Here is a 12,048-nt window from a genome sequence, read left to right as displayed (position 1 = left end):
CCCCGGCCAGGAACCTCTGCTCTAGGGCCCCGCACGACATGTTTTAGCCCCTATGACAATTCATGTGCAATTTGTCTATATATTCCTTATTTGCAAAATATAAATGAGTTTAAAAAAAGTCTTAATTACGCTTGGGGCCTTGTCCATTATATGGTCAGTTACAAACTATCACTCATATTCATCTGCACACAACCACAACAATAACACGTCTGGAAAGAGTCCTGCCACACACAATCTTATTATTTATTTCCTATGTGTGTGTATACATTGTGTGTGTCCATGTGTGTATACTGTGTGTGTGATTGCAGTGTGTGTATGCGTGTACACTGTGTGTGTATACAATGTGTGTGTGTGTGTATGTGTGTACAGTGTGTGTGTCGGGTGGAATACGGTAGTGCGCCTCTCTCGGGCGGAATACGGCAGTGCGCTCGGCGCGTTTCCATGGGAGACGGAGAGGCGACTCGAGCACCGACCGGACCGGAGCGGAAACCGAGCTGCGCACACCGAGCTGCGCACACCGAGCGGAGCGGAGCGGAGCGGAAACCGAGCTGCGGACACCGAGCTGCGCACACCGAGCGGAGCGGACACCGAGCTGCGGACACCGAGCGGAGCGGACACAGAGCTGCGGACTGGACAGCGAGCGGATACCGAGCGGTGAAGCACCGGGGCCGACACGGGGGGCCAGGGGCCGGGCAGAAACCTACAGCGCCTCGGGTGCCGCAGTCAGAGGCCGGCGGTGTCGGCGTGTCACAATGAGAGGCTTAGCGGCTCCCTCTCCCTCACTCTCTCTCTCTCTCTCTCTCTCTCTCCCGTACGCGTTGTCGGCAGTGGCTGTAGTAGCGTGTATGTAATATCCGTGTACTGTACTACCTGGCAGCACCGGGATTGTGTTGTTCTCAGTGGTATACTGGTAGTAAGTACTACTGGTTGTCCGGTGGCGCTACGGAAGGGGGTCTGAGAAGAGCAACAGAAATGCTCCCGGGGGTTGTGGCGCCCTGTGTGACTGTTTCTCTCTGTGACTGTGTGTCTCTCTCTCTGTGTCTCTGTGACTGTCTCTCTCTGTGACTGTGTGTCTCTGTCTGTATCTCTGTGTCTCTGTGTGACTGTCTCTCTCTGTGACTGTGTCTCTGTCTGTATCTCTGTGTCTCTGTGTGACTGTGTGTCTCTGTGTGACTGTCTCTCTCTGTGACTGTGCGTCTCTGTGTCTCTCTGACTGTGTCTCTGTGTCTCTGTGACTGTGTGTCTCTCTCTGTATCTCTGTCTCTCTGTGTGACTGTCTCTCTGTGTGACTGTGTCTCTGTGTGACTGTGTCTCTGTGTGACTGTCTCTCTCTGTGACTGTGTGTCTCTCTCTCTGTGTCTCTCTGTGACTGTGTCTCTGACTGTGTGTCTCTCTCTGTATCTCTGTGTCTCTCCGTGTCTCTGTGACTGTGTGTCTCTCTGTGACTGTGTGTCTCTCTCTATGTCTCTCTGTGACTGTGTCTCTATGACTGTGTGTCTCTCTCTGTGTCTCTCTGTGACTGTGTCTCTGTCTGTATCTTTGTGTCTCTGTGTGACTGTGTGTCTCTGTGTGACTGTCTCTCTCTGTGACTGTGTGTCTCTGTGACTGTGTGTCTCTCTCTGTATCACTGTGTCTCTCTGTGTGACTGTCTCTCTCTGTGACTGTGTGTCTCTCTCTCTGTGTCTCTCTGTGACTGTGTCTCTGACTGTGTGTCTCTCTCTGTATCTCTGTGTCTCTCCGTGTCTCTGTGTGACTGTGTGTCTCTGTGACTGTGTGTCTCTCTGTGACTGTGTGTCTCTCTCTATGTCTCTCTGTGACTGTGTCTCTATGACTGTGTGTCTCTCTCTGTATCTCTGTGTCTCTCTGTGACTGTGTCTCTGTCTGTATCTCTGTGTCTCTGTGTGACTGTGTGTCTCTGTGTGACTGTCTCTCTCTGTGACTGTGCGTCTCTGTGTCTCTCTGTGACTGTGTGTCTCTCTCTGTATCTCTGTGTCTCTGTGTGACTGTCTCTCTGTGTGACTGTGTGTCTCTGTGTGACTGTGTGTCTCTGTGTGACTGTCTCTCTCTGTGACTGTGTGTCTCTCTCTCTGTGTCTCTCTGTGACTGTGTCTCTGACTGTGTGTCTCTCTCTGTGTCTCTCTGTGACTGTGTCTCTGTCTGTATCTTTGTGTCTCTGTGTGACTGTGTGTCTCTGTGTGACTGTCTCTCTCTGTGACTGTGTCTCTGTGTGACTGTGTGTCTCTGTGTGACTGTCTCTCTCTGTGACTGTGTGTCTCTCTCTCTGTGTCTCTCTGTGACTGTGTCTCTGACTGTGTGTCTCTCTCTGTATCTCTGTGTCTCTCCGTGTCTCTGTGACTGTGTGTCTCTCTGTGACTGTGTGTCTCTCTCTATGTCTCTCTGTGACTGTGTCTCTATGACTGTGTGTCTCTCTCTGTGACTGTGCGTCTCTGTGTCTCTCTGTGACTGTGTCTCTGTGTCTCTGTGACTGTGTGTCTCTCTCTGTATCTCTGTCTCTCTGTGTGACTGTCTCTCTCTGTGACTGTGTGTCTCTGTGTGACTGTGACTGTGTGTCTCTCTCTATGTCTCTCTGTGACTGTGTCTCTCTCTGTATCTCTGTGTCTCTCTGTGACTGTGTGTCTCTCTCTGTGTCTCTGTGTGACTGTCTCTCTCTGTGACTGTGTGTCTCTGTGTCTCTCTGTGACTGTGTCTCTGACTGTGTGTCTCTCTCTGTATCTCTGTGTCTCTCCGTGTCTCTGTGTGACTGTGTCTCTGTGACTGTGCGTCTCTCTCTCTGTGTCTCTCTGTGACTGTGTGTCTCTGTGTCTCTCTGTGACTGTGTCTCTGTGACTGTGTGTCTCTCTCTCTCTGTGTCTCTGTGTGACTGTGTGTCTCTGTGTGACTGTCTCTCTCTGTGACTGTGTGTCTCTCTCTCTGTGTCTCTCTGTGACTGTGTCTCTGACTGTGTGTCTCTCTCTGTATCTCTGTCTCTCTCTGTATCTCTGTGTCTCTCCGTGTCTCTGTGTGACTGTGTGTCTCTCTGTGACTGTGTGTCTCTCTCTATGTCTCTCTGTGACTGTGTCTCTATGACTGTGTGTCTCTCTCTGTATCTCTGTGTCTCTCTGTGACTGTGTCTCTGTCTGTATCTCTGTGTCTCTGTGTGACTGTGTGTCTCTGTGTGACTGTCTCTCTCTGACTGTGTGTCTCTGTGACTGTGTGTCTCTCTCTGTATCACTGTGTCTCTCTGTGACTGTGTGTCTCTGTGTGACTGTCTCTCTCTGTGACTGTGTGTCTCTCTCTGTGTCTCTCTGTGACTGTGTGTCTCTGTGTCTCTGTGTGACTGTGTGTCTCTGTGTGACTGTGTGTCTCTGTGACTGTCTCTCTCTATGTCTCTCTGTGACTGTGACTGTGTGTCTCCGTCTGTATCTCTGTGTCTCTCTGTGACTGTGTGTCTCTGTGTTACTGTGTCTCTGTGTGACTGTGTGTCTCTGTGACTGTGTGTCTGTGTGTCTCTCTGTGACTGTGTCTCTGTGACTGTGTCTCTCTCTGTATCTCTGTCTCTCTGTGACTGTGTCTCTGTCTGTATCTCTGTGTCTCTGTGTGACTGTCTCTCTCTGTGACTGTGTGTCTCTGTGTCTCTCTGTATCTCTGTCTCTCTCTGTGACTGTGTGTCTCTGTGTGACTGTCAAATTCAAATTCAAATTGCGTTATTGGCATGACAGTTATACATAAGTATTGCCAAAGCATTATCAGAAAATAAGAAAATAAATAATAATAAAAAACAAAAAAATAAATATGTAACCAACAATGTAACAATATTTAAACAATACAGGAAATACATATATTTATATATCACCCCCCACCCTCCACCCTCATACAACACCAATGCAAACAGAACAGGTTCTCTCCCCCCCCTCCCTCAAGCAGGCATGGTGTCTATACACTGGACACTGTCCCTCAGGCTGGTGTCATGCGCTGTCCCTCAGGCTGTGACAGGTGGACACATATTGGGCAGCCAGTGGGGCTGTGTATCCCTCTCCCAGCACGACCGACAGTTTTTCTGTGTTAGTCATTTTGGGGACTTGAGGGATGGAGACAGTGATTTTATTAATAAAATTGTCCTGTGTTTGGGAGTATTTTCACAGGTCAGGAGAAAGTGCATCTCTGTCTCGACCTCTCTTGTCTCACAGTGACCACAGATCCTGTTCTCCCTGGCCAGCCAGCTCTGCCTGTGTCGGCCCGTCTCTGTGGCCAGGCTGTGGTCCCTGAGCCTGTACTTGGTCAGGATTCGCTCGGTTAGGTATTGTGCCGGGATGTATTTTCTGTTTAGGCCCGATAGCGCTCCATCTTGTTTTGTGTTTTGGTTTCATCATTCCAATGTTCCACACAGGAGTTTGTCATGTGCTCTGTGATGTGCTTGGCTCTGCTCGGTCGTGTTCATGCAGTGCTGTCCTGAAGCTGACTGATGTCCGTGTGGCTCAGTGCGGTGAGCTTCAGGACTAGTTGGCTGAGGGGACTCCTTAGTGAGCTGAGCTCTTGGCTTTGAAGGGCCTTGTAGTGGTATGAATCTGGGTTACTGTTTTAAGTGAACCCAGTATTTTAGTGCTCTTTTTTAAATTTGGATCTGCAGTGGGTAGCGGCCTAATTCCGCCCTGCATGCATTGTCTGGGGTGTTTCTGTGCACCTGGAGTACTGATTTACAGAATTCTGCATGCAGGACTTCTGCTGGGTGATTGTCCCATTTTGTGTTCTCCTGCTCTGTGAGCAGACCCCAGATTTCACTACCATTGAGGGCAATTGGTTGGATAATGCTTTTGAATATTTTTAGCCAGATTTTAATTGGGGGATTTATGTCATAGAATCTCCTCTTGATAGCACAGAATGCCCTTTGTGCTTTTTCCTTTAGTGCCTTCACTGCCAGGTTAAAGCTCCCTGACGCACTGATGGTCAGACCCAGGTATGTGTATGTAGTGCTGTGCTCTAGGGGCGTGTTTCCTACACTGAAGCGGTACCTGTTTGCCTGAGATCTGGGTTTCTTTTGGAAGATCATGACTTTGGTTTTGTCCAGATTAACTGCCAGGGCCCAGGTCTGACAGTGCTGCTCCAACAGAGCCAGGCTCTGCTGAAGCCCATGTTCAGTGGGCGACAGCAGCACCAGGTCATCTGCGTAGAGCAGGAATTTAATTTCTGTGTCGTGGAGAGCGAGGCCGGGGCATCAGACTGCTCCAACACTGTGGCCAACTCGTTGATGTAGATGTTGAACAGTGCTGGGCTCCGACTGCAGCCCTGCCGCACCCCACACCCCTGAGTGAAGAACTCTGTCCTTTTGTTACCAATTTTAACAGCGCACTTGTTCTGTGTGTACATTGATTTAATTATGTTGTAGACTTTACCCCCTACACCACTTTCCAGAAGTTCAAGGAAAAGTCTTTCATGCCAAATTGATTCAAATGCTTTTCTGAAATCAATAAAACAAGCAAATATTTTTCCTTTATTTTTTTGGTGAACGTGTTTGTCAATTGGTGTGTGTAGGGTGTAAATATGGTCAGACGTGCGGTGGTTTGGGAGAAATCCAATCTGGCTCTTACTCAAGGCACTGTGTTCGGTAAGGAAGGCTAGTATTCGGGCGTTGATGATACTACAGAACACCTTCAGATGCCTCTGTAATTATTGGGGTCAAATTTGTCTCCACTCCTAAAGAAGGGGGTAATTAGTCCTTGATTCCAGATCTCAGGAAAACACCCAGCTTTCAGTCCTACGTTGAAGAGTTTGAGCAGCGCCTCCTGCAGCTGAGGGCTGCTGTGTTTCAGCATCTCAGTACAGATGCTGTCTGGGCTGCAGGCTTTCCTGGGTTTGAGGGCCTGGAGTTTCTCTTTTCATTCCTGCAATGTGATTGGGGTGTCGAGGGGGTCTTGGTTGTCCTTTATTGATGATTCCAAGTTATGTAATTTTTGTTTAATGTGTTCTTGTTTTGTAGTTTGTTGTTCTGTTGGTAATTTTTGTATATAATCTTTCTAAGTAGTTTTTCCATATGTGTGCATCTTGGATTACTAATTCTTGTTTTGGTGTTGGATTTATATTTTTTAGGGTTTGCCAGAAGTGGTTTTGGTCGATAGATTCTTCAATTTGTTGGAGTTTCTTTTGAATATGTTGGTCTTTTTTGTTTTTTAGAGTGTTTATAGTGTTTTAGTGTTGTGCAGTAGTGCAGGCGCAGGTTAGTTTTGTTTAGCTGATGGTGTTTTTGATTTGACAGCTGTCTTAATTTCTTTCGCACAGCTTTCCACTCATCATCAAACCACTGCTCTTTGTTTTTCTTGATCTAATTATTTCTTGTGTTAATTGGTTTTAATTTTGCTTTTGTACAGGTTTTTTCAAAAATCAAATTGATGTCTTTGATTGCCAAGTTGCCTTTTTTTATCAGTCGGATAATGTTTGGTTTGGAAGGAGTATATTAGACCTTGTGAGAGTAAATGGCTTCTCTGTATTGTTCTGTGCTGTTTGGAGCCCATCTGTATGTGTGCTTTAGAGTACAGCTTACTGGGCTGATCTGCTTTTTATGTACACAGTGATGTCATTGTGGTCTGACAGAGGGGTTTGTGGCCTGACAGTGAAGGCATTTATAGAGGAGGGGTCCAGGTCTGTGATGGCATAATCCACTAGACTGTTACCAAGAGCTGAGCTGTAAGTGAACCTTCCTAAAGAGTCCCCTCTAATCCTGCCATTAATGCTATACAGGCCCAGGTCTCTCTCTGTGTCTCTGTCTCTGTCTCTCTCTGTGACTGTGTGTGTCTCTCTCTGTGTCTCTGTGTGACTGTGTCTCTCTCTCTCTGTGACTGTGTGTCTCTGTGTCTCTCTCTCTCTGTGACTGTGTGTCTCTGTCTCTCTGTGACTGTGTGTGTCTCTCTGTGTCTCTCTGTGACTGTGTGTCTCTGTCTCTCTGTGACTGTGTGTCTCTGTCTCTCTGTGACTGTGTCTCTCTGTGTCTCTCTGTGACTGTGTCTCTCTGTGACTGTGTCTCTGTCTCTCTGTAACTGTGTGTCTCTGTGTCTCTCTGTGACTGTGTGTCTCTGTGACTGTGTGTCTCTGTCTCTCTGTGACTCTGGTCTCTGTGTACAGAATTGCCAGGACTACTGAAACCACACCCATCACGATAGCGGTTACTAACGCAGAGAAACTCTGACCACACCTTGCAACCCCTGAGCTCGACCTGGCTGTCTGAAGTGTCAGGTGTGAGGCCGGACCATTGTGGTCATTATTAGTGGAGTAGGTGTGTTTGAGTGAGGGTGTGAGAGACGCTCTAATTCCCTGGACTCTATAAATACCCTGCTGCCATGACATCATGGGACAGTACTGTTAAATAACCACCTGGAGCAGCTGCACACTGCCCGACCCGGCCCGACCTGGCTCGCCCGGCCCCCAGCACCAGGAATCAGGCAAACTGCACCCTCTGACTCTACCCCTTTAGTGTTGTGCCACCCGTTCCTCTTCCCTCTCTCTCCCTTCTTTCTCTCTCCGCACTCTCTCTCTCAATTTAAATTCAAATGAGCTTTATTGGCATGATTGGGGCGGGCAGGGTGTGCAGACAGGTTTTTTGTGCCAGACAATGTAAAGGGTGTCAGTTCCCAGTCCGTGCTGCTGCTTGTCCTCACCTGTCACGGCCCTCTGTCCAGGCCAAGGCAAATCTGGAGAGGCCAGCTGTGTATCGGACAGTGTGTGTGCGTGTCGGTGTGTCTCACTGTGTCAGTCTGTGTGTGTGTGTGTGTGTGTGTGTGTGGAGATTAGCACTGAGACTGTAACAAGACACAGCACTCTCTCAAATTAAACAGTAATCCCCCAGCTCAGCAGCCTGCATAACACACACTGTATATATAACACACACTCTGTATATAACACACACCCTGTATATAACACACTCTGGATAAAACACTCACACACTGTATATAACACACACACACTGTATAACACACTCTGTATATAACTCACACTGTATATAACTCACACACATTGTATATAACACACACACTCTTTATATAACACACACACTGTATATAACTCACACTATTATAACACACACACCGTATATAACACACACACTCACACACTGTATATATACACACTGTATATAACGCATACACTCTCTGTATATAAGACACACACACACTGTATATAACACACACACTGTATAACACACACTCATTATATAACACACACTCTGTATATAATACACACACTATATATAACACACCCTGTGTATAACACACAGTCTGTTTATAACACACACACACTGTATAACACACACTGTATAACACACACACACACACTCTGTATATAATACACACACCGTATATAACACACACACACACACACTGTATAACACACACTGTGTATAACACACTGTATAACACACTGTGTATAACACAGTGTATAACACACACACTGTGTATAACACACACAGTCTGTTTATAACACACACACACTGTATAACACACACTGTATAACACACACACACACTCTGTATATAATACACACACCGTATATAACACACACACACACACATTGTATATAACACACACACTGTATAACACACACTGTGTATAACACACTCACACACTGTATATAACACACACACACACACTCTTTACATAACTCACACACACTGTATATAACACACACACAGTACAACACAAACACACACACTGTATAACACACACACTGTGTATAACACACACTGTATAACACACTCTGTATATAACACACACACTGTGTTTGTCCACACCTTTGCCATTCAGAGCTCGTGGTGTTACCATGCCTCCCCCTGATTGTGTGTTGTGTTTGCAGGATCGAAGCCTGGGGTTCATCACAGCGCTGCCTGCCTGAGGAGACACCCCGCCCTCACAACCTCACACACTGATACACCCTCTCCCCCTCTCTGTCTCACACTCACACACACTCTCCGTCTCACTCACACACACACTCTTACACACACACACTCAGTGACTGAGGCTGTCTGAACCTGCTTCCAGTGAAGAGACTCCACACTCACACACACAGTGTCCCGCTGCCTCCACTCCCAGAGCGAGATACCTGACCTGGCTCCCATAGTCCTTGGGCCTGGACGGGTTCTGCCCGCCTCTCAGCACCATGGAGCGGACCTCCCCCTGACACACTGCTGGGCCTGACTCCCCACCGCACCGGACCTCACCACATTGGGCTTGACTGGACCTGTTTTCTGGAGTGTGTTTCTGGACTGGAATCCAACTGGGCTGGAGGGAGGTGTGAGCCCGTGCCCTGGCACTGGTCCTGGCAGCAGGTTTGTGGGTTCTGGAGGCGAGGCCCGGCCCGGCCCAGCAATGCTGCAGACCAGCAACTACTCGCTGGTACTGCTGGTGCAGCTCAGCCTGCTGGGATACGACCTGTTTGTGAACACCTTCAGCGAGCTGCTCCGAGCTGCGCCCGTCATTCAGCTGGTGCTCTTCGTGTGAGTGAGAGGGAGGGAGCGGAGGAGTGAGGGAGGGGAGGAGAGGAGGAGGGAGATGGAAAGGGAAGGAGGGCTGGACAGTAGGTGCAGTATGTGTGAGTGGTCAGTGTGTGAGTGTGTGTGTGTGTGTGTGTGTGTGTCTCTCTGTGTGGTCAGTGTGTGTGTGTGTGTGTCTCTGTGTGGTCAGTGTGTGTGTGTGTGTGTGTGAGTCTCTGTGTGGTCAGTGTGTGTGTGTGTGTCTCTGTGTGGTCAGTGTGTGTGTGTGTGTGTGTCTCTGTGTGGTCAGTGTGTGTGTCTCTGTGGTCAGTGTGTGAGTGTGTGTGTGTGTGTGTCTCTCTCTGTGTGGTCAGTGTGTGTGTGTCTGTGTGTGGTCAGTGTGTGTGTGTGTTGTCAGTGAGGGCTGAGCCGCAGTATTACTGTTTCTAATCCCCTTGACCTCTGAGCTGCTAAGTGGAGAGAGGGAGAGCTGGTGGGAGAGCTATAATCAATCCACATTAATGTCCCTCTCTCTCTCTCCTCCTCCTCCCCCTCTCCCTCCCTCCCCCTCAGTGTTCAGGACATCGGGATCCTGTTCAATGTGATCATCGTGCTGCTCATGCTGTTCAACACCTTCGTGTTCCAGGTGGGGCTGCTGTCCCTGCTGCTGCAGCGCTGCTACCCCCTGCTGTTGAGCGCAGCGCTCTACCTGCCACTCAGCATCGCCCTCCACTGCTGGATCCTGGTACTGCGCCCGTGTGAGAGAGTGTAGTGTGTGAGAGTATATCATCATTACCATCTCTCCCTGTATGACAAATGTTTAAACTAATCCGTACCTCCCCATTTCCCCAGTTTCTCGTGTATTCTTATCAATTAATTCCTTTCACTTATGATAAAAAAAAAGTTAAAAAAACTGATGTAATTGGTTATATTGGGTATACTGCTGTGAAAGTCATGCCAATAAAGCTTCTTTGAATTTGAATTTGAGAGATAGTGTTTAGTGTGTGAGAGAGAGCACGTTTAGTGTGTGTGTGCGAGAGAGAGCACGTTTAGTGTGTGTGTGTGTGATAGTGTGTGTGTGTGAGAGAGCACGTTTAGTGTGTGTGTGCGAGAGAGAGCACGTTTAGTGTGTGTGTGTGTGAGAGAGCACGTTTAGTGTGTGTGTGTGATAGTGTTTATTGTGTAGTGTGTGTGTGTGAGAGAGAGCACATTTAGTGTGTGTGTGTGTGTGTGTGAGAGCACGTTTAGTGTGTGTATTGTGTGTGTGAGATTGTGTTGTGTGTGTGAGAGAGCACGTTTAGTGTGTAGTGTGTGAGTGAGAGTTTAGTGTGTGTGTGAGAAAGAGAGCATGTTTAGTGTGTGTGAGATGGTGTTTAGTGTGTGTGTGAGAGAGAGCACGTTTAGTGTGTGTAGTGTGTGTGTGAGAGCACGTTTAGTGTGTGTGTAGTGTGTGAGAGAGAGAAAGATAGTGTTTAGTGTGTTTGTGTGTTCAGCCATCTCTCCGGTCTGTGTATTGATGTCCGTCTGCCTCTCTGTGCAGAACCTGCGCTGGCTGGACTCCAATCGCTTCGTGTGGACAGACGGCCTGCAGGCCCTGTTTGTGTTTCAGAGACTGGGTGAGTCCGTGTGTCTGTCCAGCGCAGTGCTGTGTTAACTGTATCTGTCCAGCGCAGTGCTGTGTTAACTGTATCTGTCCAGCGCGGTGCTGTGTTAACCGTGTCCGTGTGTCTGTGTAGGGGCTGTGCTGTATTATTACCTGTATAAGCGCATGGCGGAGTTCCTGGGCGACCCCCGGCTCTACGAGGACTCCGTCTGGCTGCGTAACGCCTTTGCTCGAGCGCGGCAGTGAGGAGGGGGAGGGAGTCGGCACAGAGGAGAGAGAGGGAGCTGCAAGGGAAACCCTGGAAATTGAGGCAGAACTAATGGCTATGCCCTTGATCTCTGGGGGGGCAGCGTCTTCACGGTCGGGATGGATTGGGGGGCTCTCCTTTAGTGGGATCTGGACCAGCGGGAAATTCCAGCCCCCCCCCCAACTGCACTGCAACAGGGCGGTTTTGTCCCCGTCCCCGTCTGCATTTGTGTCCCTGTTTCAGGAAGTGTCCGTCAGTTTACGCCAGACACAGATGGACGGTGACACACGCACACGCACGCGCACGGCGTCTCTATGCGCTCGGATGGGCAGGGCTCCAGTGTGAGACAGAGGCTTGCGGCGGCCTGGAGACTGTGCGGCTAACAGACTCTGCAGGCCCTGAGCCCTGTGCAGCGCCTGCGCACTGAGACTGACCCAGCGGACTGGACCGGACCCGGCCACACCCCAAGAACTCAACTGTGATTGTAGTCCAATTTTTTTTTTTTTACAATTATTTTACAGGGGAACAGTGATTAGAACTGTCGGGGGGGGGGGGGTTGTGTGTGTGTGAGTATGTAGTCCCCGTTGTTGCGTTTATGGTGGGGGGTGCGTTATGAACACCTGTATTTACTGTGTTTTTTTTATATATGTGCTGTGTATGTCGTGTACATGCAATCAATAAAGCCTGTGGAGAGCGGCGCGGTGTGTGTCCGTCAGCATGTTAACACACGGACTCTGACATGCACAC

At 48.7% G+C, this 12,048-nt stretch overlaps 2 protein-coding genes across 3 annotated transcripts in view; one reads left to right on the top strand and one right to left on the bottom strand.

Annotated features, from left to right (window-relative positions):
- The window catches only part of cracr2b (calcium release activated channel regulator 2B), a 28,796-nt gene extending 19,656 nt beyond the window's left edge, over positions 1-9,140 (bottom strand). The window contains exons 1-2 of the mRNA XM_066702931.1: positions 9,082-9,140; positions 479-592 (exon numbers count right to left, since the gene is read on the bottom strand). Coding sequence (XP_066559028.1) covers positions 479-592; positions 9,082-9,140 — 173 coding nt within the window. The remainder of the gene's footprint in view (positions 1-478; positions 593-9,081) is intronic.
- tmem138 (transmembrane protein 138) lies at positions 373-11,997 on the top strand. Of its 2 annotated transcripts, XM_066700373.1 has the most exons (5): positions 529-654; positions 8,836-9,475; positions 10,025-10,196; positions 10,992-11,067; positions 11,188-11,997. In XM_066700373.1, the coding sequence occupies exons 2-5, from the start codon at positions 9,348-9,350 to the stop codon at positions 11,298-11,300; spliced, it is 489 nt and encodes a 162-aa protein (XP_066556470.1). In that variant the 5' UTR covers positions 529-654; positions 8,836-9,347; the 3' UTR covers positions 11,301-11,997. The 2 variants fall into 2 exon arrangements, with proteins under 2 accessions (XP_066556471.1, XP_066556470.1); XM_066700374.1 differs by lacking the exon at positions 8,836-9,475 and having other exon boundaries at positions 373-654.
- The last annotated feature ends 51 nt before the right edge of the window (positions 11,998-12,048 follow it).

The sequence above is a fragment of the Amia ocellicauda genome, chromosome 4, assembly GCF_036373705.1.
Source record: "Amia ocellicauda isolate fAmiCal2 chromosome 4, fAmiCal2.hap1, whole genome shotgun sequence".
Lineage (NCBI taxonomy): Eukaryota > Metazoa > Chordata > Actinopteri > Amiiformes > Amiidae > Amia > Amia ocellicauda.
This window is presented reverse-complemented; position numbering and strand designations above follow the sequence as displayed.

Excerpts from the sequence above, each read along its gene's own strand:
- tmem138 (XM_066700373.1), top strand. The coding sequence starts at position 9,348 with ATGCTGCAGACCAGCAACTACTCGCTGGTACTGCTGGTGCAGCTCAGC. Across the intron at positions 9,476-10,024 it reads ATTCAGCTGGTGCTCTTCGT|TGTTCAGGACATCGGGATCC; the intron begins GTGAGTGAGAGG and ends CCTCCCCCTCAG. Across the intron at positions 11,068-11,187 it reads GTTTGTGTTTCAGAGACTGG|GGGCTGTGCTGTATTATTAC; the intron begins GTGAGTCCGTGT and ends GTGTCTGTGTAG.